We start from the raw sequence: 20,406 nt of genomic DNA on the forward strand, positions 1-20,406 counted from the left end.
AATTTTAAATTGCTGAATTAAATGGCAAATTGACGGGCGTATTAGTTTGTGATTTTTACACTCTATTTGTCATATGTATATCAATTTTGAGATTTTTATAGTATTAATTCAAATTTAAAGAAAATTAATGAATGGTAAATTTGTCAAAAAATATATTAATTTGGGTGTTTTTGGTGATTAAAAATTTAATTTGTTAAATTTGTCACGTATGTATGGTGTCCTTTTTGTTTTTTAAGTGGTTTTAATGAAAAAAAAAAGAAAAGAAATGACGTCCGTTTTGGCCATTCGACGACATGCCGTCTCTCTCGTCTCTTCTCTCACACTTTGATAAGCCACTGAAAAACCCTACTCCTTCGGTCTTTCCTAGTCTCTCCAATGGCGAAACTCTGAACTAAGCCGGGAAGCAGCTCGGAAATGAACCCCGTTCAGTCCCCGACGCCTCCGTTGTCGACCCCTGAGCTCATCGACCTCGTCACCACCGCTCTCACCTCCAAGAAATCCCAGTTCGAGACCCTAATCCCGCACATCCCACACCTCACGCCGTCTCTCCTCCTCCCAATCTTCGCCTCCAAAACCCTAGCCCGCCGCCCCAACACCCTCCTCTCCTTCTTCAAATGGTGCCAATCCCACAACCCTTCCATCTCCCGGTCCCCGTCCCTCCTCCTCTCCCTCCTCCCGCCTCTCTTCTCGTACCGGAAGTTCCCCGACGCAAAGAGTCTCCTCGTCGCGTTCATATCGTCCGACCGGAAGCACGATCTCCACAAATTGATCCTCTCCCCCGATCAGACTGTCCCAAGGCCGTCCAAGGATCTTCTGGACACTTCGATCGGGGCGTATGTCCAATGCGGTCATCCGCACCTGGCCGTGCAGATTTTTAACAAGATGAAGCGGTCGGGGATGCGGCCGAACTTGCTCACCTGCAACACCCTTCTAAATGCCTTGGTGAAGTACCCTTCTCTGCATTCAGTCCAGCTGGCTAGGGAGGTTTTTAGTGATGTCTTGAGGATTGGAGTATTGCCGAACACGAGGACTTGTAATATTATGATTTGCGGTTATTGTTTGGAGAATAAGATTGACAAGGCATTGGAGTTTGTTAATGGAATGGTCGACGAGTTTGGGTGTGTACCTGATAATGTGACTTATAATACGATATTGGATGTATTGTGCAAGAGAGGCAGGTTGAAAGAGGTGAGGGATCTGTTGCAGGATATGAAGGATAGGGGCCTGGTGCCGGACAGGAATACCTTTAATATATTGGTTTGTGGGTATTGCAGGTTGGGGTGGTTGAAGGAGGCGGCTCAGGTGATAGACTCGATGATGCAGAACAACATGATTCCCGATGTTTGGACGTATAATAAGTTGATCAGCGGGTTTTGCAAGGAGGGTAAGCTTGATCAGGCATTTAGGGTTAAGGATGATATGGAGAATTCTAAGTTGTTGCCAGATGTGGTGACATATAACACTTTGATCGATGGGTGCTTCAAATGGAGCAGCAGCTCCGAGGCATTTGAGTTGATAGAGGAAATGCAGGAGAAAGGTGTGAAGCTCAATGCAGTCACGCATAATATAATCATTAATTTGTATTGCAAGGAAAAGAAAATGGATGAAGCTAGCGACGCCTTGCTGAAAATGGAAGAAAGTGGAATCTCTCCAGATTGTGTCACTTATAATACTTTGATAGATGGAAACTGTAAAGCAAACAACTTGGAAGACGCTCTGAGGCTGATGCATGAGATGGGAAATAAAGGTTTGAAAATGGATAGCTTCACTCTGAATACTGTTCTCCATGCTCTTTGCAGGGAGAAAAAGCTTGACAAAGCCTATGACACGCTCTGTAGTGCCAGCAAGCGCGGTTATTTTGTCGATGAGGTTAGTTATGGTACCTTAATCACAGGTTATTTCGATGATGAAAAGATTGATAAAGCTTTGGAGTTATGGGATGAGATGAAGGAGAAGGGGATCACTCCCAGCATTATTACCTATAATTCTCTCATAGCAGGTCTCTGCCAGTTCGGAAAAACTGATGAAGCAATGAAGAAGCTGATTGAGCTTCTACATAGTGGTGTAGTCCCAGATGAAACCACATACAACACAATCTTGAGTGGTTACTGCAGGGAAGGATTTTCTGAGAAAGCATTTCAACTTCATAACAGGATGGTTGAAAATTCATTTAAGCCTGACGTCTTTACATGCAATATTCTACTTAGCGGTCTTTGCAAGGAAGGGATGCTAGAGAAGGCTCTCAGACTCTTCAGCACGTGGAACTCCAAAGGAAAAGTTACAGATGTGGTTACCTATAACACACTGATATCATGCTTGTGTAAAGAAGGTAGATTTGAGGAGGCGTTTGATCTTCTTGCGGAAATGCAAGTAAAGACGAAGGGTCCTGATTCTTATACATATACTGCCATTGTCAGTGCTCTCACTGATGCTGGTAGAAGGAAGAAAGTGGAGGAGCTTATCTCTATGATGGTTGAAGCAGGGAAATTAACAGATTTCTCTTTAGACAATGAGCAGGCACAAAACGTTGTGATTAATGAACCTCCAGAGGAGCTTGATTCATTTTCTATTGTCCATTCAGAACAGATAATTCAGCTATGTTCTCAAAGTAAATACAAGGATGCTATGTTAGTTTTTGAAGATTCAAAACAGCAGGGTGTTGTCCTAAGCAAAATGGCCTACATCAGTTTGATGGCTGGGCTCATTAAAAGAAGAAAGAGCGTCTCTAGGGTTGGAAGACAGTAATTATGTTTTCTCAGGTTGTTAAATTAATATTGGCAACATGGGGGCAAAGCCGTTGATGCTGTGTTTTGTGACCTTGCACCAAAAGGATAACCTGCTTCGAGGTATTGTCACCCTCTCCCTCCTCTCCTGTTCCGTGGGCTCCAACATCAATACTTTCGTGCTCAGCGATGCTCATAACTCGGAGCTAGGCTTTGATTAGTTTTGATAAAACTGCTTCCTGGTGGAAAATTTTTGTATTAGGAAACTTTTTCATGGGAAACAATTTACGTAACATTTTTTCAGTATTTGGTCCATATGCAAGAACTTGGCTTTTATGATGTCTCTGATCGGTGAAAAGCACCTCTAAGGCTGCACCGGGATTTTTGAATAACTGGAGATTCAGTCTCTTCTATTCCTGTTCCAGGAAAATGTTTGTGGTACCATGTGAGGTTGAACTGCAATGCAAGCCTCAACTTGTAGGTAATTGGTGAGAGTTTAAGAGTTGCTGACATACCTAGGTGAGTTATTAGTCATTACAATTACAATTAATTTGAAGCAACTCTTCCCATGCCTTTTTGACACTTTCTCTATTTACTTTAATTTCAGGGCAGCGCTGAAGAGAAATATGCTGGCGCTTTTTAAGCCTAATTGAAAGCATTATTCTCCAGTGCGGGTAAGTCGAAGTAAATCTCTTCTCAGAAGAATATCAAATTGGGACATTACCTTGCTGGCCAAGAAACTGTGGTGTTACTTTTATTTGTCTTTGACCGTCAAGTGTAACAGGTCCATTGAAGGGATACATAAAGCTTTAATAGAGTTGGAGATGGAATTGCAGTTGGCTTATTTTGTTTGAAGCCAAAGAGGACAATGATGATTATCACACTTGCTCTGGAACTGGGCAAATGACCCGAGTGGCGTGCTGAGAATCATGAATTTTCTAGTCAGGTTAATTCAGTTCTAAATAAAGAAGCAAGAATCGGGTGCAAATTCTTTCATAAGAGTGAAGATTATTGAGTCTCGCAATTGAGATATAAGTGAGCGAGTAGCGTCGAAGGAACTCGTGAGCAGCAGTAGCTTGAAAGCCATAGAAATCCTGAAAATGGGAAAGGGAAATTTTCGCCTGTACATCGATGAGATTGATTGATTGTAAATGCATAATAATCCAAGCACCCCATTGTACGTCTCACCTGTTCTTGTGTCAATACTGTGTACCCTCGCCTTATCATTTCACTTAGCTTTTGCAGCGGGAGGTTGCCAGTGAATGTGAACGGAGATTCAAACCTGGATCAGGGTTCTTCGCCTCGGTCAATTGTAATTTTGTACTTTCGGTTACTAAATGTTTCTGCTTTGTGGTCGCATTCCAAAATGTGGCATAGACATGACTCGAAACACATTTCATCAATGTTTCCAAGGCTAATATGTACAGATTTTGAAACCAGATGTGGCAGATCCGCAACCTCATTTAGACGGTCGTTTGCTCGAAATCATCGCATTCTAGAAAGGTCGATTGTTTATCCTAAATTTTGTTGAACAATTCGACCACCTCAAAAGTCCACACACGGGAAACAATCTTAAGCCAGAAAGGATTGCTTGACCCAGTTGTTCGAGTCACACTGTCTGTGCTCTGGAAGCATACGATGAGTACTCACTTTCAACTTTGAATAAATCTTAATGTCGAAATTAACCGGGTTGTCATTATCGAATGACTCGCCATCGGGTTGGTCAGAAGAGACCGCAACGCGACAAAGCATTTCCGGTTATGATACTTACAGATCATTGAAGCTCGACTAACATAATCGTTTCGTAGTTGAAACATCTGTAACCTCGTATTAGAATAGAATTGCGGAGTGAAACAGGCTCGAAGCTGCACAGCTAATATAAGTGGGGGAAGGTGGTCGAAACCGAATGAAAGCACTCTCTAAACTCTTGGCAGATGAAGGCTCAGTCAAAGACCCATGACTACCTACCCCATTTTTGTAATGCCCTCCATGCCATCGTCCTTATCCTAAATCATTTGTCTATCTAAAAAGTACTTCGTTAAGTGTAAAAAGGCGAGGGTGTCCAGGACCGTTGTCATCGTTCAATTTCTTTGCTTTTTCCCCGCCGAACCAAATTCAATGCATCTGTTGAAAACAGAGCGCACGAATCCAGCAAAGTACTGGTTCCTCTTGTCCCTATTTGACATGACTACGCGTCCTCGATGAAGGAACTAGCGCGTCTTTGGTACAGGCCAAATAGATCATTATACCCTTAATTATTATGGATACTTCTATAGATGGTCGTGGAATGAAAGTGACTCGGTTCGGAGCTTTTCTGTTGGTTTGAAACCACGCAAAGATGATGGACTGAGGTGGGAGGATCAGGCTCCATCCATCGGCTTGCAAGTTCAGCTCAGTTTGAAGATGCGCAAGAAGCCGATTCTAAGGCACAATTGACAAGTTTCAACAAAGTTCCGTCAGCCAGTCAAGCAACATCGGTTTCTATTCAAGCTAAAGCAGTTTTTGGCCATAACTTGTGTCGGTGGGTTCATGATGTAGGAGCATCCAAATCATCGAAATATTCCCTGTGTTTCGACCTGGTTCTATCGACATATCCAGCGATGTCGATGTGCATTCAAGCCAATGTGATTTTGGTTATAACTTGCCAAGGTGGATTGAAGGTGTCGATCCAGCAAAGGATGAATCGATTGAATGGACAAGTTGTTCATATGCTACTAAGATATCGATTTGCAAGTTTATTGTGGATTCTAAGTCTTCTAATCCACCACCTTGCATAAAAGGCTATTTTGGACTTATCTAGCGAAACCCATGTTCATTCGAGGAAGGGCATATTTTAGTTAGAACTTGTTTTGACAGGTCAAGAAGGAAATTATCAACGGGAAGATTATTGGCTTAAATATCAAATAAGGAATTGCTAGTTCTTCCTTGCTGATTATGTGCCATCTCACCATAGTAATTGCTGATTTCGATGCGGACCAACATCATTTATTTGGAATCCAAGTCATTTCCCCGACTATTTGATGATATTCCAAGGTGATTATTTGCTGGTCCAATCTGGCGCACGAATTTTGGATGGAGAATAATAAGGCCAAAGAGTCAAGGCTACAAGTTTCCATGTCATTTATTGCTTTATAGTCCTCGGTCTTTTAATGCATTTTCTAGTTACTTGGAGTTTAATTGCTTTCTAGTTCCTATGTCTTTAATAGTCTGGTAGTTCTTACGAGTCTTTATGTTTTGTCTAGATCCCAAGTCATTGTTAGGTTGGGAGAGTCTTGAGTCTTTAATTCCTAAGTCTATCTTCTATTTCCTCAATATAAAGGGGCAAAATCCCAATTGTAAGGTAGACGATGATTTGATGAATATGAAAACTTGTGAGAGTTTGCTTAGCTTGAGTGAATATCTTTAGAAATTGGATAACTCTTTGGTTTCTTTATATTTGGAGCGTGGATTACTTCTCGGTGGTGAATCAAAAAGCCCTTTATTCTCCGCTAGTGATGTCTTTAGGCGTTAGTGGTGAGCTTTTCTATCTCGAATCACTTTGTCCTCGGTAGGTGCATAGCCTTTATGCCTTGGTGGTGAGCTTCGTGAATCACAATCTCTATCCTTGGCTGGTGTTATATTTAGGCGGCCTTGGTTGTGATCATTCTATCATTCGTTTTGTATGGTTGGCTAGTGTTATCTTTACGCCTCGGTATAGTTTGTTTTCCATCCTGCATTTGCATCATCCATCGGCATATCATTACCCATACACTCCAATCTATCTCATCCATCGCTCAAAACAACATTCGCCCGCCTCGCGCGCGCATCATGGACAAAGCAAGGGCCGGCACGCTGACACAATTTTCGAAACCTCTTTTGAATCAGTTTTAATTTTTGCAGGCAAGGAGAAGTTGGCATCCGAACTAGCCTTGACTAACAATGTTGTTGCGATGCAAAAGGGGGCATCCACTTTTCGCTCTTGAAACGTGAAACATGGTCCGATTGTGCAAATAGAGTTTGCTGTGCACTTTCGTGTCGGGTGATTTGCAGCATGTTTTGGGGCAGAGAGAAACCAGCTCTTCACGTGAATTGTGCCTAGCCCTCGGATTAAGAAAGAAAAGCGGGGCTTAATTAGCGCAATCATGAGTGTACAGTCGCTGAAGCCAAGCTTGCATGTTCCATTAATAATTGCTTGCATCGCTTACACAAAAAATGGATGAACGAAATAAAATTTTTCTCGTACACGAAAAATACTTAGGCATAAATTGTGGTCGACAATGAAAACATTTCTTATTGATTAATTTTTTCAAGCAATACAAACAATCGGTTCTTGGAAAATGTTTTCCAGATCATATACCTTTCATGAAATATACGAAACCCTCGAAGTTTTATTTTGAATATGGGATCATAATGGCGGGCGATTGACATATTCATAATCCCCACCAAGAACGTGCCAAGCGAATCTGTCACAGGACGATGTATCCTTATCTACCTTCGAAACCAAAACGACAATGGGATGCATGCAAATCTTCGTGTCCTTATCTACCTTTGAAACCAAAACGACAATGGGATGCATGCAAATCTTCGTGTCCTTATCTACCTTTGACACCAAAACGACAATGGGATGCATGCGGATCTTAGGCCAATGCCTCAGTAACACGTGGAGTTGTAGTTGGATTCGTCGCCGAAAAGTTTTCAAATTTTCGAAACCTCCTTTTCCAATTAATTAGGATTCCTGTCATTTGACTCCATCAAAGGTCATATTCCCGTGCAATAAGAAGCTTCGAATCTTCAATTGGTGAGAGATTAATCAAAATTCAACATTGGTTGTGTCCTAGTGTCTATGGTTCATTTGGAAATGTTGAAGTGTTGACTCAAATTACTTTACAACGGGTTCTAAATATTTTTTATATTCATGTGATCTCCCTCCATCTATCAGCTTAAACTTTTGGGTTGGACTTTCGAACATGGTATCAGAATTAGTGTTATCCCTTCCACGAATGTGCATAGTTGAAATTCCTTGTAATCCGGCTTGCACATGACAACGTGTCCTAAATATTCTTTTATGTTCATGTGGAAGGTTGCAATATAACGAGTCAAGTGCATACTTTCTTTTGATGGGGTCTACTTGAGTCTTGTGATGGTGCTTATTGACTCCAAATGAAAGAGACAACCCTCCATTTACACAAAGTTTTTTTAATGAGTCACTTGATATGTGAAATGGAGAAAAAAAAATGGAGGGCAAAAGGCCAATTGGAAAAACTATGTTCCATGCTAAATCAAATTCCAATTCACACATACGCTAAGATAAGGAAGAAGGAGAAGAGGATTGGATATGCGTCTTTGAAGGGAGAGTCTATGAACATGATAAGGGCATCACTCTTTCTAATCCAATTTGCAAAGTTGGAAAAGAACGAATACAATAATCGGTCAAGACATTAAAGGAACTTTGAGCTCTATGAATCAGAAGACATCGCATGTTCGAGCCTTTCCAATCAGCGTGCAGGTTGCTCCGAGTCAAGGCCTTCGACACAACCACGGGTCCCAGACTTAACCGGTTCATGGATATTGCATGGTGTTCTGTGGCCTTTAGCTACTCGGGCATACACAGCCGTGTGGCCGCACTTAATCGATTCACGGACCTCACAGGGCGCTCCGAGGTCTTCTACTAGTTGAGCCTCCGCGCTCACACCTTTGGATAATAAAAATTAAAATGGAAAACATGCAAGCTGTTGCTCCTCACCTCTAAGGCTCTATCTATACTCAAAGTTATGTACAAATATTTCCTTACACGCATGGTACGTAGCCGACACGTAATGAAACAACTTCTGAAATTCCATAAAATTCGTCACCCGTTATTCATGTTAGAACGTCATCAGATTTTGTGTAATGTCCTTATCAATTAATTTTTTTTCTTTTTCTAGACGTGATGTCTAATTTAAGCTACGACTTTTCCCGCCAAGAGGAATCCAAGTCCACTTGGCTGGTAGCACTTACGAAAGCATCATGTTCGCCCACAGAAAAAGAAAAGAAAAGAAAAGACCAAAGTCTACCCGAACGTATACAAACCGCAATTAAGAAAAGTGACACTTTAATCAACACCGCACACAGAAGAAACAAACCTTGCTATGTTTGAAAATTTCTCACTTGCATAAACATTCATTTTACTCAACTTTATTTCCTCGTTAACGGGCCAACCTTTTGCAACGAAAATTTTGCGATTCGTCGTAGCTTCTGCGACGCATAATTTCTCTTGACAATCGAGAGATGGAAAACTTTCGAGAGCGAGCTATTCAAACGTCCTCGAGCGCAAACTCTCCGATCGCAAGAGATGGAAGACTCCCAAACACGAGAGATTAAAAGCCGAGTGCAAAATCGAAAACCCCCGAGTGAGATGAAAGGAGACTCTCAGAAAAGTAAGAGCAATTAAAGAAAACCAACATAATTGCTCCAGTTTTTACCCAAATTTCAAATCCAAAAAGACCTAGCTTGAGCTTACATGGAAATTCATCTATAAAGGGCGTATTCTTGAATATAAAATTTGGGAAAAAACCTACGGTAACGGCTTGAAAATGTCACATCATTAAGAGCGATGGTGGATAGAGCATTAACGGAGGCCAACACGATACCGAAGTAAAAGTTGCTGGATTTTTATAAGATGAAAAAAAAATCACGGTAGAATTGAGACCGGACCAAAGTCGGGAATTTTTTATGAGACAGAAAAAAAAAATTAGGAAAAAATTGAGGTTGAAGTTAAAGTTGAGAATGTTTTAAGGTATTATTAGCTCTCGTAAGTCGTAAAGACCGGGCAGCATAGGATTAGGAGGAGGACCCCCATCATAATTCTTCTCCTTCCCTCTCTCTGTCTCTCTATATATAGACATTCGCTCCCTTCTTTTCCACGTAACTCCACCACCGGAAATATCCTCCCCTTCTCTCTCACTTCGGAAATGGAGAAGAGCGACGAGTTTTCGAAATCCCCATTGTTACCTGCGCCCATCGCCGTCCCTTCCTCTCCTTTCCTCCCTCACTCGCCGACCTACTTGCATCCGCCGTCTTCGCCGCTGCCGCCCCAGTTCTGCCCGGCGACTCCTCCTCCTCCGCCGTCGCCTCACAACAACGGGCCGCCGCCGTCTCCTCCAGCGATGGTCCTGAGCCCGTGCGCCGCCTGCAAGATCCTCCGGCGGAGGTGCGCCGACAAGTGCGTCTTGGCCCCGTACTTCCCGCCGACGGAGCCGTACAAGTTCACCATCGCCCACCGGGTCTTCGGAGCCGCCAACATCATCAAGTTCTTGCAGGTATTCCCAGGCAAAAAGATGAAAATTGAGAAGTCCCGTAGTGTGAACCCGTGAGCGAGGTGGTGGTTCGCTCGCGCTCCTTTTGAGGCTGTTTACTTTCTCTTTTCAAGTATCTTTCCTTGAGCTCGTGCTTTAAACAAAGTCGCCGCTTAACTTGATTATAAAGAGATTAATAGTGTTTCAAAGCTTGTTCAGATGCATTTATCGAGCCTGCCCAACAAGAAAGTTTTCGATCGCATGATCATAAAGTGTCATGCATCACAAGCAAAGTTTAATGCATCGAAGTTGGTAACGTTTTCTCTATTCAAAATCCCTTTGTATCTTACCAGAGAGAGAGAGAGAGAGAGAAAGCCCTTCCACAGGTAAATAAGTCAATGATTCACGCGTTTGTTTGAAAGAAATTTGTTTTCAAACTTTCGAATGAGCTGATGGAAAGTTAATCGATTTACAAAAAACGTTTTTCATGGACTGAAAATAATAAGTTTAGATTGAGGGGAAACGGTTTTCCTTTTCCGACAAGAAGAAAACACTTTTCTTAAATCATTAAATAAATGAAAGCTTACATTTTTCTTTAAAATGATTTTCATTTATTACGAAATTTTCAGTGAAATAAATGCATTCATATTTCGAATGCTTTATCTTATTTCACTGTGTCTTATTGATCTCCTAGATAATTTTCGGGTTTAATTTGATATTGGAGCGCGTAGTGATTGATTGATGAATGATTGTCAAAGCAATTTGACCGTAATTTACCAGATTAAGGAAGTACCCGCCTAATTGGTCCACTGGATTTCCCATCAATACACTATTTATTAAGCAGTTGTTGACCATGGGCTCGGGCTTTTCCTTGACATTTTTTTTCCTTTTGGGCTAAGATCAAGTGCTCTCGATCTTATTGTTTCTGTCAACCTCGGCTTGGCTATTGATGACAAAGTTTCAGATTATGCAGCTCTAATCTAAAGTTCACGAGAGGCAATTTAGTAGAAGTGATATGACCATAAGATATCATTTGTGTAGCGGGTTGAGTCACAATTCATGTACGCATTTGCCACATTGCATTAATCTCTCGTCAAACGTCGGAGTTGGTCGAATCCTTGCGCTCGATATTCGATAACGAGCCCGAAGGGGCGTGCAATTTATCAGGAACTCCCCGAGCCCCGGAGAGCTGACGCGGTGAGCAGCATGGTCTATGAGGCAAGCGCGCGGATCCGAGACCCGGTGTACGGCTGCACGGGGGCGATCTCCCAGCTCCAGAAGCAAGTGGTGGAGCTCCAGGCGCAGCTTGCCAAGGCGCAAGCCGAGATCGCGAACGTGCAGTGCCAGAACGCCAACCTGCTCGCCCTCATCTGCATGGAGATGGCTCAGATCCAAGACCAGCCCGTTTTCCAGCCGCAGTGCCCCACGGTCGACGCGAGTTGCTTCCTGGACGAAACCAGCCTCATCTCTACTTGGGAACCGCTTTGGACATGAAGACGGACGCAAGCTACAATGGCGTTCGACCTCCATGCTGGGTTTTCGAGGAAGAAAAGACAGACACAAGTAGAGGATGGGAAAGGGAATTGTCAATAAAGAGAAATTAGTTAGTGTTAGATTAGTCAAACTGAGGGTTTCGGTCCATATTCAGAAAAAAAAAAGGTTGATGGGATGCTTGCGAATCTTTCTGAATTGCTGCTACAGAAAGTGTTCAGAAGGAAAGAAGAAGACGACTGAAAAAAAATGGCGGGAGACCACAGACTCACTTTCCTCTGGACTATGACAACCTTGTTTAAATCAAATACTATGGTTCTATATTGATCTAATTTATCTCTGATCAGTTGTCAAACCTTGTCACGAGCATATATTTACTTTTGAGGATTTGGCAGATAAGCCATCTTTTATCTCCTATTGTTTGTTTATGGGAAGCATGGTCTCAACCGGAGTAGTAGCTACTAGCTAAGCTCATGCCAAGGTCTATCCACATGTTTAGACTAGTGATTAGTCTTTAAAAGTCCTAAAATGAAAATATGCACAATCCCCGCTATCCATTGATCATCATTTTGCTACGTTCAATCAAAGACAACAAATAACGGCTCATGACGGTACTTCTTGTAAACCCATGCAATAATCCATATACTATTAAGATGTAATTTTTGAGCGATCCGAACTCAAGTTATCGATGTTATATATCTGCAATGAAATGTCTTATATTTCATATAGAGAAATCAATAAGAGCCATAGTAGGCCCCCAACATATGATTAGAATCAATGAATCGTGTCGGAACTAGTGCGATTCGATTTGAATGCTCTTTTTTAGTTTTAGTTGTCGGTTTTAGCGAGTTCTTCTTTTAAGTTGTTATTTACGGACACTTTGCATTGTGAACATACTATTTAGAATCTCAAACAAGAAAGCAGTACATCGTGACGAATCCTCCAAATATGAAGGTCAACTCAACTTGCAAGCATTCCCACTTATAGCCCGACAAGGACCTCCTGTCCTAATCACTCAGCGAAGGCTGGCACCCGATGTTTCTACGGTTCTCGAAGCTTTTATGCGAGACCGATTTGCATTTCTATAATGACAATCCCTTGTTCTCCGAAAACTGGATTTGGTTCTGCGGTTCGTGTGAATCTAGCTAGGGTGTGAAAAGGAGAACGTGACATGTCCTGCGGCTTCCAGGGTCGCTCCCATGGTGTACTTTGACGTGTGGCATATCTCACCATCACGCACACATTGTGCGCCCCTGCCATTTTCCAGGAGAAAGCAACCTAAAGTGTCAGTGCTTTCAAAAAAACCCTAGTGCGCTTATAGGTAGATATACATCTATACATGTACTTAGATGCTCTACTTACCCAAAGCCAACCAAGAAGCCAGAGCTTTGCTTGTATCGGCAACCCAAGACGACGGTAGGTTTCGCCTTATAGATCATAACGCCGTTCTTCCCGCACAAAAATTCAGTAGAGTTAAGAGTATGGGAAATTCAATGTGTACGGATGCAAGACATTGTAGAAAAATCCCATATTATAAATAAATGGGAACCTGCAAGCGGTTAAAGAAAGAGAGTACTCGAAATAGAACTCGAGATTTATGGCTCCGACACCTAAATTAAAGGTATATCGAAAAAGGACTTGGGTTTGTAGTTTATGTCTTCACCTAAGTTCCATCTTCTTCCATGATTCCACGCAAAAAGCTTTAAGCGACTGACAGGTTAACCAGGAAGTTGAAACTTAAGACAAAGTCGAGACGACGCAGTTCACCAAACAAAAGTCGAAAGCATCCTTCAAAGTCCAAACTGTCTTTCTGTTCTGTCTTTGCTGCGGTCTCCGTCTACGTATTCGCGAAGGATAGCGGGGGAGCAGCGTAAGCTCCTGGTCGCGTATCGGTGGACCCCCCCCCCGGGACCAAAGTAAGCTCCACTGACCCGTCACAAAGGGGCATCTACAGTGACGAAATTGCTCTGATTGGACGAATTTTTTTGTGCCCATCTCCCACATTTTTGAGCTTGAGCCATGAAATTGGCCTTCCAAATGTGAAATGAATCTTATTCCCTTGAGATCTTGGGTAGGCAACAAGCTCATTAGTTTTTCACATTGTACATGAAAAACAGAAAAATGGGTACATACCCATTGTTGAACTTGTGAATTAGAAATGCAAAACTAGCCGAAGTATCTGTAACGACGACACATTTACATTTAGCGACACCTAAAAGGGCAAAAAGGCACGACGTTCCTTTTTTTTTTTTTTCAGTACCCATTTTTGCATTTATATTAGGACGTCATATGGCACGCCGTCAGTTAATCCGAGTGATTAATTTTTTACATGGAAGCTACGTGAATTTAACCATGGCCTAATTTCGAGCATGAGAATCACATTTCTCGTCAATGTCCGCCATTTCCCAATGGCTGGAGAGACTCCGGACCTCGTTTTGTGCGTTCCTCATGCGTTGTACCAACGTTTTGCAAGGTCAAGAAAGAGACCCTCCCCTAACATCTTCTACAAGCCATGGAGACGGTTGCTTTGCTGGTCGGCCATATTAGGATGTTTTCCTTGGTTCTCCCAATCTCTTGGGATCGTACGTATATCTCGTTTGATTGAGCATTCTGCTGATTGAATATAATCGGTACTATTCTTATCTCATTAACCTAAATAGCCATCTAATAAAGCATTTAAATAGACCCGCATAGTATTTATTACGACGCACATTGGCATATACATAAATTTCACGTGTCTCTCTTCTGCATTCTGATGCATCTTCCATGATTAGCTTAAACAAATTCGTCCGTCGTCTGTATTGTATGCGTTCCCTATCCACCTCGCATCAGACAGGTTCCCGATCCCAGATTGCTCATTTCCTGACTGATGCCTCTTGCGGCATTAGGGTCATGGAGGGAATGTGATGCATCGGATGTATCTCTGATCTCCCACGATACCCCATGTCTAGGTGCTCATAGATAAGTCGCGCTCAACCAGCCACCAACAAACACGACTTGTTCCAAGGTCTTACGAGCGCGTACGAGCCGCTAGCTCAGCGGAAAAGGCGATATCAGGTCGACGGCAGATACGTTTATGTTTGAATAAGAATTCCACCTCTAAGGTCTTTGTCCAGGAGCATGTGCATTGAATCACGTAGAAGAATGCATGTAACTGTCATTTGCAACTGAAAGTCATGCAGATGATGCCCCTTCTCTCAGGGAAGATCAACTTAGAATTTGTCGACGCACCACACGACGAACTTTCAGCTGGACGTATCGTGGCTAAACATTGAAATTGTTGTTTCAATAAACATAATTCACAATGAGACGAGGTGAGGGACCGTATGAGAAATGACTAGGTAAGGAGGGAAAAGTACAAAAAGACCTATTGTATTGATACTAATTCAGCTCTAAACCTTTCAATTGGACTAATTTAGTCCTAAATATTTTTACATTAATACCAATCCAATCAATTTAGGCCGGAAATCGTTGATGAGGACGCCGGCAATCCTAGTGGCATTGCTGATGCTAACGTTGATATATTTTACATACTTTTTATTTATTTATTTTCTTTTTTTTCTTCCCCTTTTCTATTTGTCGGTGGTTGGCGAGGAGCCTCTTTGGGCCGCACCTAGTTGAGGGCGAGCACCGAAGAGGCCGACTCTCGCCCGGGCAAGGCCAGCCTCACTAGCCATGGGCAAACAAAAAAGGGAAGGAAAAAAATAATATATAAAAATATATTAACAATACTTAAAAATGTCCACGTCAATGTCGGTCATGTCACGTATGACGATCGGTGTTCACTTTGGCGATGTCCAACCAAAATTCGCCGGATAGACTAAATTGATATCGGAGTGAAAAGATTTAGGGCTAAATTGATCAAATTGAAATGTTTGAAAATTTTTTGGTATTTTTTTTTTTTTTGTAAAGCAATTAATTTCTTAATCTGTACGCATTGCGATGCATTCAATTAGGTCAAACTTGACTTCAGATAGAGTGATTTACCCGTGAAAAATCTTTCTTACAATCTGACGAAACCGCTCCCAAAACTTCCGTAATACGTTGATGTGACATTTATTGTTTGTCAAAATACGACATGGACGTGAACGTGCATTCCTTGGTCCCTAACGCTGGCGGTCCATTTGAAGCATACTATGCAGACGATCGGTGACCATCGAGGAATGACCGTGAAACCAAAGGGATGCCAGTTATCGGTACGCAGTTCGATTGCGAAATGTGTGTCATTTCAACGAGCGGAAGCTCCGGTGATGACCGACCCTCGATTCATCTCCAGCTGTTCTACATAGAAGTCTTTTCCTAGCCAAATTGCTTCACGTTTTTCTCGTCAATGTCCAACATCAAGAATGTTTCCTCTTTTCCACATTGCTGTCTGTGTAAGAGACTTTGACTAAGAATTTGATTACCAACATTTCACATATGATCGCAGCTTGTAAAACTAACGAGTTGATTCGGGGAATCCTCGAATCTGTAACCCAATGAGCAAGTCAATTCTTCTTTCTGTAGAAGAAATGCCCCCCCACCCTTTCTATTTGCTAAAAAATTAGTGTGAAAATGATCCGTTTGCTCGCCCATCCGTAACTATAAAATGGTACAATGTATAGTTGGAAAGCATGTTTGCTAGGGCATGGACTATAGAGAAGTAGAGCGTGTGACAAGGGGGTCAAGACAAGAACAGTTCTTAGTTACGAGTCGATAAGTACGTTCTCGGCTGTAAAAAGAACTGCAAAAGGCGCCTTACAAAGTTTCCAAGGATGTTATCGATTGACCTTCGGTTCGGTCATCTTCACCAGGCACCCAAGATGATTGACTGTATATACCAAAGTTCATTGGAGAAATTCTAGCCCGATGCTTCCTTTACGTCCAAAACTTCCAGAAAGTCAACGGAGAAAATTGTTTATTTGCTTTTAGCTACTCTATACTCCAAAGTCGTGTCTCATTCTCGCGTCTTTGCTTTTGGACGTACGTGCATGTGTTTCATGCAACAGATACTCGGCTTGGAAAATCTTTACCTCTTATCGAATAATTATGTTGCACATTGGGAGGAAAAGAAAAGAAAGAGAATTCGAAAGAAGGAAGAGCACAAGAGGAATTCGAACTGTTGCTAGCCTTTTGAGCTGAGTAAGATCGAAAACACAATGCGAAACTGTGATTAGCTTTTAAGCATTGCTCTACATCTTAAGCCATATGATAATGCAAAGCGACGGCGATCCGAGCGCGCCTGCGATCCGAAGTTCAACTTTCAAGGCCGTTGGTGGCTTTGGATCCGAGAGCGCCGAATTGAAGTTAGGGAAAAGAGTCGCGAACAACGTTCCGACATTCAGGGTTGCATTTGTTTCATGAAAAACGAAAGATTTGAAAAAATATTTTTCAAAAAGTGGTTGTATGTATCGCTTACAAAATGGATGGATGAAATATTTCCAACACCCACGAAAATAGTTTTTTCATAAATTGATGTCGATGATGAAATTATTTTACGTTAAATAATTTTTCCAAGCAAAAGAACCGATTATTTCTTGAAAAATATTTTTCAAATCTTGAATTTTTGGCGAAACAAACACATCAAAATGCGCAAACGTTTTCCTAGAGGGAAAGTAAGGGCAAGATTTTGGAGATGTGTGTATTATCCATTGGGCCGTTAACGGCCCGGAGAAGCCCGAACATCAGTCAGTCTAACGGGCCATGTTTTATCCTTATGGCCCAAACTTCTGCTTGGGCCCATTATAACTTCCTCGCGGAGAACAACCCAAACATAAATAAATAATAAAAACAGGGGAGAGTGAGAGAACGGCCAGCAAGCGAAGAGGAAAGGAGAACGAAGGCTATACAGCCTGCAACACAGAAAATCCCTAAAATCTCCATCTTTCCATCGGCCCGCGAAACCCTAGGAGAGAGAAAATGAGCGGCCCGGCGAAGAAGGTGACGGATGTGGCGTTCAAGGCGTCGAAGAACATCGACTGGGATGGCATGGCGAAGCTCCTCGTCTCCGACGAGGCTCGCAAGGAGTTCGCCAACCTCCGCCGTGCATTCAACGAGGTTAACTCCCAGCTCGAGACCAAATTCAGTCAGGTACTTGCATCTCCCAATTTCCACTGCCTTCTTCCGTATGTTGCCGATCAATCGGGCGCGTGTTGCGTATCTTTTCTATTAGTAGATCTTTGGCGTTTTCGACTAGGGGAAACTGTTCCTTTCCTTTGATTGGTTGCGATTCACTGTTCGATTCGCTCTGATTCGAAAGGGAATGCTGTTTTCTCAAGCTGGTGGACTGTGATTTACCTTCTTCTGGCATATCATTTCAATAGGCTTCTGCCGAAATATGGATTTGATTACATCTATCTGCTTTAGGAGTGCCGGGCATGAGCTGATGTTCTGGTTTAATTCGCTGCTCTTTGTTTGGCAATTGTTGTGCTTTGAGGTTTTATGAACATTTCCGCCATTATGGGCAATATGAGCTACCTCTTTTGTGGAAATGTGGTTATTGTAAGGATAAACTCATTGTTTCTGCTCATCATAGTGTATGGCAAACAGCATTTCCTGTCTTGCTTCCTTGAATTTGTTGGCGGGAAGTGTAGCAGCAATAGTGATTGGAGGGATAGCATTAGGCATGAGTGTAGTGGTACATATGGTGCCTGGCCTTATTGCTTTTTGGCTGATCCTTTATCGTTTTTACCTACTCTTTTGCTTGCAGGAACCTGAACCCATTGACTGGGAATATTATAGAAAGGGAATCGGGCCTCGCTTGGTGGATATGTACAAAGAAGCTTATGACAGTAAGTTGCCCTGACTCCTGCTGAACTGATTAATGCACTTGTTCTCTCGAATGCAATGCATTTTCATAGGATGGACAAACGAAAAGAGATGTTCAGCTCACTAATTTTGGATCGATTATCTGATTATTTGCCTGTACTTTAAGGTATTTTCTTGTGCTAAGTGCAATTTCACTTATTTCTGTGTTGCAATTTCTCTGAGCATCACCATTGATGCATTGCCAGAGGAATAATCTGAAATGATGGCAATTAGGCATGTGGATTTGATTAAGTGAACTATTTTGAGGAATCGAGTTAGAGTTGGTCTGCATGTATGTGGCCAGCTAAGTAGCATTCCCTGGATTACATGGTGAGCATGATGGGAATGGTTTTACTAGGGTGAAAATATAATATAAGGTCAATATTGGACATAGTGAGTAGAATTTCTGGACATGGTGGTATCGTGTGTCCTAAAGATTGACCTAAATTTGGAGAAAAAACAGCCTTTGGTTACTTTTCTGTGCAATTTATGTGGATTGCTGCCGGAGTCTTCTTCTACTCTTGGACATATGTTTGCTCTGAACTGCAATACTGATAGCTTGGTGGAACATTCCACTGTTTGTTTTTGAATTCTCTGAGCAAATTAGGCAAGGTGAGGCATTATTAAGAGTTTATAGTCTCATAGCATTTCATTTGCAGGCATAGAGATCCCCAAGTATGTGGACACAGTCACTCCTCAATACAAGCCAAAGTTTGATGCACTGGTGAGAGTTAAAGCTGGTCCTGACTCTTTAATTACTTATCAAAAACCGGTTACCTGCAATCTCTGTGTTTGTTACAGTTGGTGGAACTGAAAGACGCAGAGGAGAAGTCCCAAAAGGAGTCCGAGCGACTGGAAAAGGAAATCGCAGATGTGCAAGAGTTGAAGGTAGCGGATCATCCTTTGTTATTATGTTTCCCCTCCCCTAGTGAGAGAAGTTGATATATCACTTGCAATTTTTTAGCACTCTTTCACAAACTGTGGTTATTCAACAGGCAAGGATCAGCACCATGACTGCGGATGAATATTTTGAAAAGCATCCTGAACTGAAGAAGAAGTTTGATGATGAGATTCGCAATGACTATTGGGGATATTGATGAAAAAATGAGCAGATAAGTGCCGGTTCCTTACAGGTTGGCCAGAGTTATTGAAGATCGTGTTTTGCCCGTTTGATTTAAAATAAAATTGAGAGAACTCTTTTCTTCTGTATCTTCTTGCTTTGGGCTTGGGGAATTGTGACCTCTCATTGACTTCAATGTCCGAAACTTGAATTTTCATGTGAAGCAATAGATGTTCGTTTTTCCAATAATAGCAACACTTTTGCTGTAAAAATGGCAGTATAACAGGTGGTACCATCCCTTAAACTATTTCTATTCACGATTAGTCGCGATGGGGCCTTAAGCTTAAAAGTATGGCTTGCGTGTGTAGTTTTATTCGTAGTTTGACACTCCCGATTCTTCTTGTACAACTTGAATGTGCCAACCCGAGGGCTTTTGCCATGGTGGATCTGCCTATGAACCTCCATTAAAACAGACGCATGAGGTGAAACGGTTCTGGTAATAGTGCATGACGTGATGGGTTGAGGAATAAATGTGAACAACTACTCGGAATGCTGTCATCATAATTAAGCCGGGGAAGAACCGTAGTGCGCTTACAATAATGGACAGAGATGGCGGCAGAATATGTTGGATCTGCATCATTTGATTATGGGTAAGGTCAGATATGATGTCATAACATAATATAGGGGCACGCTGAGACGGTCATGTTGGTTGTGAGTCGTTTGATTGAGACATCCCTAAATTGTGAAAACCCCATAATTTCGCCTTCAAGATTCTTATATACATACATCAAACCCCCATGGACCATTGTTTGGCTCCCGCTCGATCAATCACCAAGAGGGAGCACGTACCAGACAGCGGAGTTCGACTTTGAACGGCTCTTCCCGAGTGTAGTCATTTCTAGCCTCAATGAAGACAATTCTCCTAGTCCCCTCCAAAGACTACTGGTATGGGTCGCCTATTGGACCTTTTTTTTGTATGGGTCGAAGCCTACTGAACCTTCGGAGGCAACTTAATTTTTCTTTTCTAACTGGAATCGTAGATAATATACCATTCCATTGCCATTTGTATAAGGTTGAACAATCTTGACTTAGG

General features: G+C 42.1%; 3 protein-coding genes across 9 annotated transcripts; all 3 read left to right on the plus strand.

The window, feature by feature from the left end:
- Positions 1-298: 298 nt before the first annotated feature.
- Positions 299-4,155, plus strand: LOC115751335 (pentatricopeptide repeat-containing protein At2g16880). 7 transcript variants are annotated; one of them, XM_048279199.1, is made up of 3 exons: positions 299-3,242; positions 3,331-3,397; positions 3,508-4,155. In XM_048279199.1, exon 1 carries the CDS (start codon positions 415-417, stop codon positions 2,743-2,745), a length of 2,331 nt encoding a protein of 776 aa, XP_048135156.1. In that variant the 5' UTR covers positions 299-414; the 3' UTR covers positions 2,746-3,242; positions 3,331-3,397; positions 3,508-4,155. The 7 variants fall into 7 exon arrangements, with proteins under 7 accessions (XP_048135156.1, XP_030545089.1, XP_030545096.1 ...); XM_030689229.2 differs by having other exon boundaries at positions 299-2,846; positions 3,028-3,242; positions 3,331-4,155; XM_030689236.2 differs by having other exon boundaries at positions 299-2,846; positions 3,046-3,242; positions 3,331-4,155.
- A 5,404-nt stretch (positions 4,156-9,559) lies between these two features.
- Positions 9,560-11,791, plus strand: LOC115752525 (LOB domain-containing protein 1-like). Its single transcript, XM_030690753.2, has 2 exons — positions 9,560-10,000; positions 11,144-11,791. Exons 1-2 carry the CDS (start codon positions 9,653-9,655, stop codon positions 11,468-11,470), a joined length of 675 nt encoding a protein of 224 aa, XP_030546613.1. The 5' UTR covers positions 9,560-9,652; the 3' UTR covers positions 11,471-11,791.
- A 5,457-nt stretch (positions 11,792-17,248) lies between these two features.
- Positions 17,249-19,557, plus strand: LOC115753585 (ATP synthase subunit d, mitochondrial). The gene is made up of 5 exons (XM_030692258.2): positions 17,249-17,536; positions 18,156-18,237; positions 18,913-18,977; positions 19,055-19,141; positions 19,249-19,557. The coding sequence occupies exons 1-5, from the start codon at positions 17,366-17,368 to the stop codon at positions 19,348-19,350; spliced, it is 507 nt and encodes a 168-aa protein (XP_030548118.1). The 5' UTR covers positions 17,249-17,365; the 3' UTR covers positions 19,351-19,557.
- Positions 19,558-20,406: the final 849 nt, after the last annotated feature.

The sequence above is a fragment of the Rhodamnia argentea genome, chromosome 5 (genome assembly GCF_020921035.1).
Source record: "Rhodamnia argentea isolate NSW1041297 chromosome 5, ASM2092103v1, whole genome shotgun sequence".
Taxonomy (NCBI): domain Eukaryota; kingdom Viridiplantae; phylum Streptophyta; class Magnoliopsida; order Myrtales; family Myrtaceae; genus Rhodamnia; species Rhodamnia argentea.

What these genes read in the sequence shown, in the direction of transcription:
- LOC115751335 (XM_030689221.2), top strand. Translation starts at nt 415, where the DNA reads ATGAACCCCGTTCAGTCCCCGACGCCTCCGTTGTCGACCCCTGAGCTC.
- LOC115753585 (XM_030692258.2), top strand. Translation starts at nt 17,366, where the DNA reads ATGAGCGGCCCGGCGAAGAAGGTGACGGATGTGGCGTTCAAGGCGTCG. An exon ending in AGCCAAAGTTTGATGCACTG is followed by an intron (nt 18,978 to 19,054) that starts GTGAGAGTTAAA and finishes TGTTTGTTACAG; the next exon opens with TTGGTGGAACTGAAAGACGC. An exon ending in CAGATGTGCAAGAGTTGAAG is followed by an intron (nt 19,142 to 19,248) that starts GTAGCGGATCAT and finishes GTTATTCAACAG; the next exon opens with GCAAGGATCAGCACCATGAC.
- LOC115752525 (XM_030690753.2), top strand. Translation starts at nt 9,653, where the DNA reads ATGGAGAAGAGCGACGAGTTTTCGAAATCCCCATTGTTACCTGCGCCC. An exon ending in ACATCATCAAGTTCTTGCAG is followed by an intron (nt 10,001 to 11,143) that starts GTATTCCCAGGC and finishes GCAATTTATCAG; the next exon opens with GAACTCCCCGAGCCCCGGAG.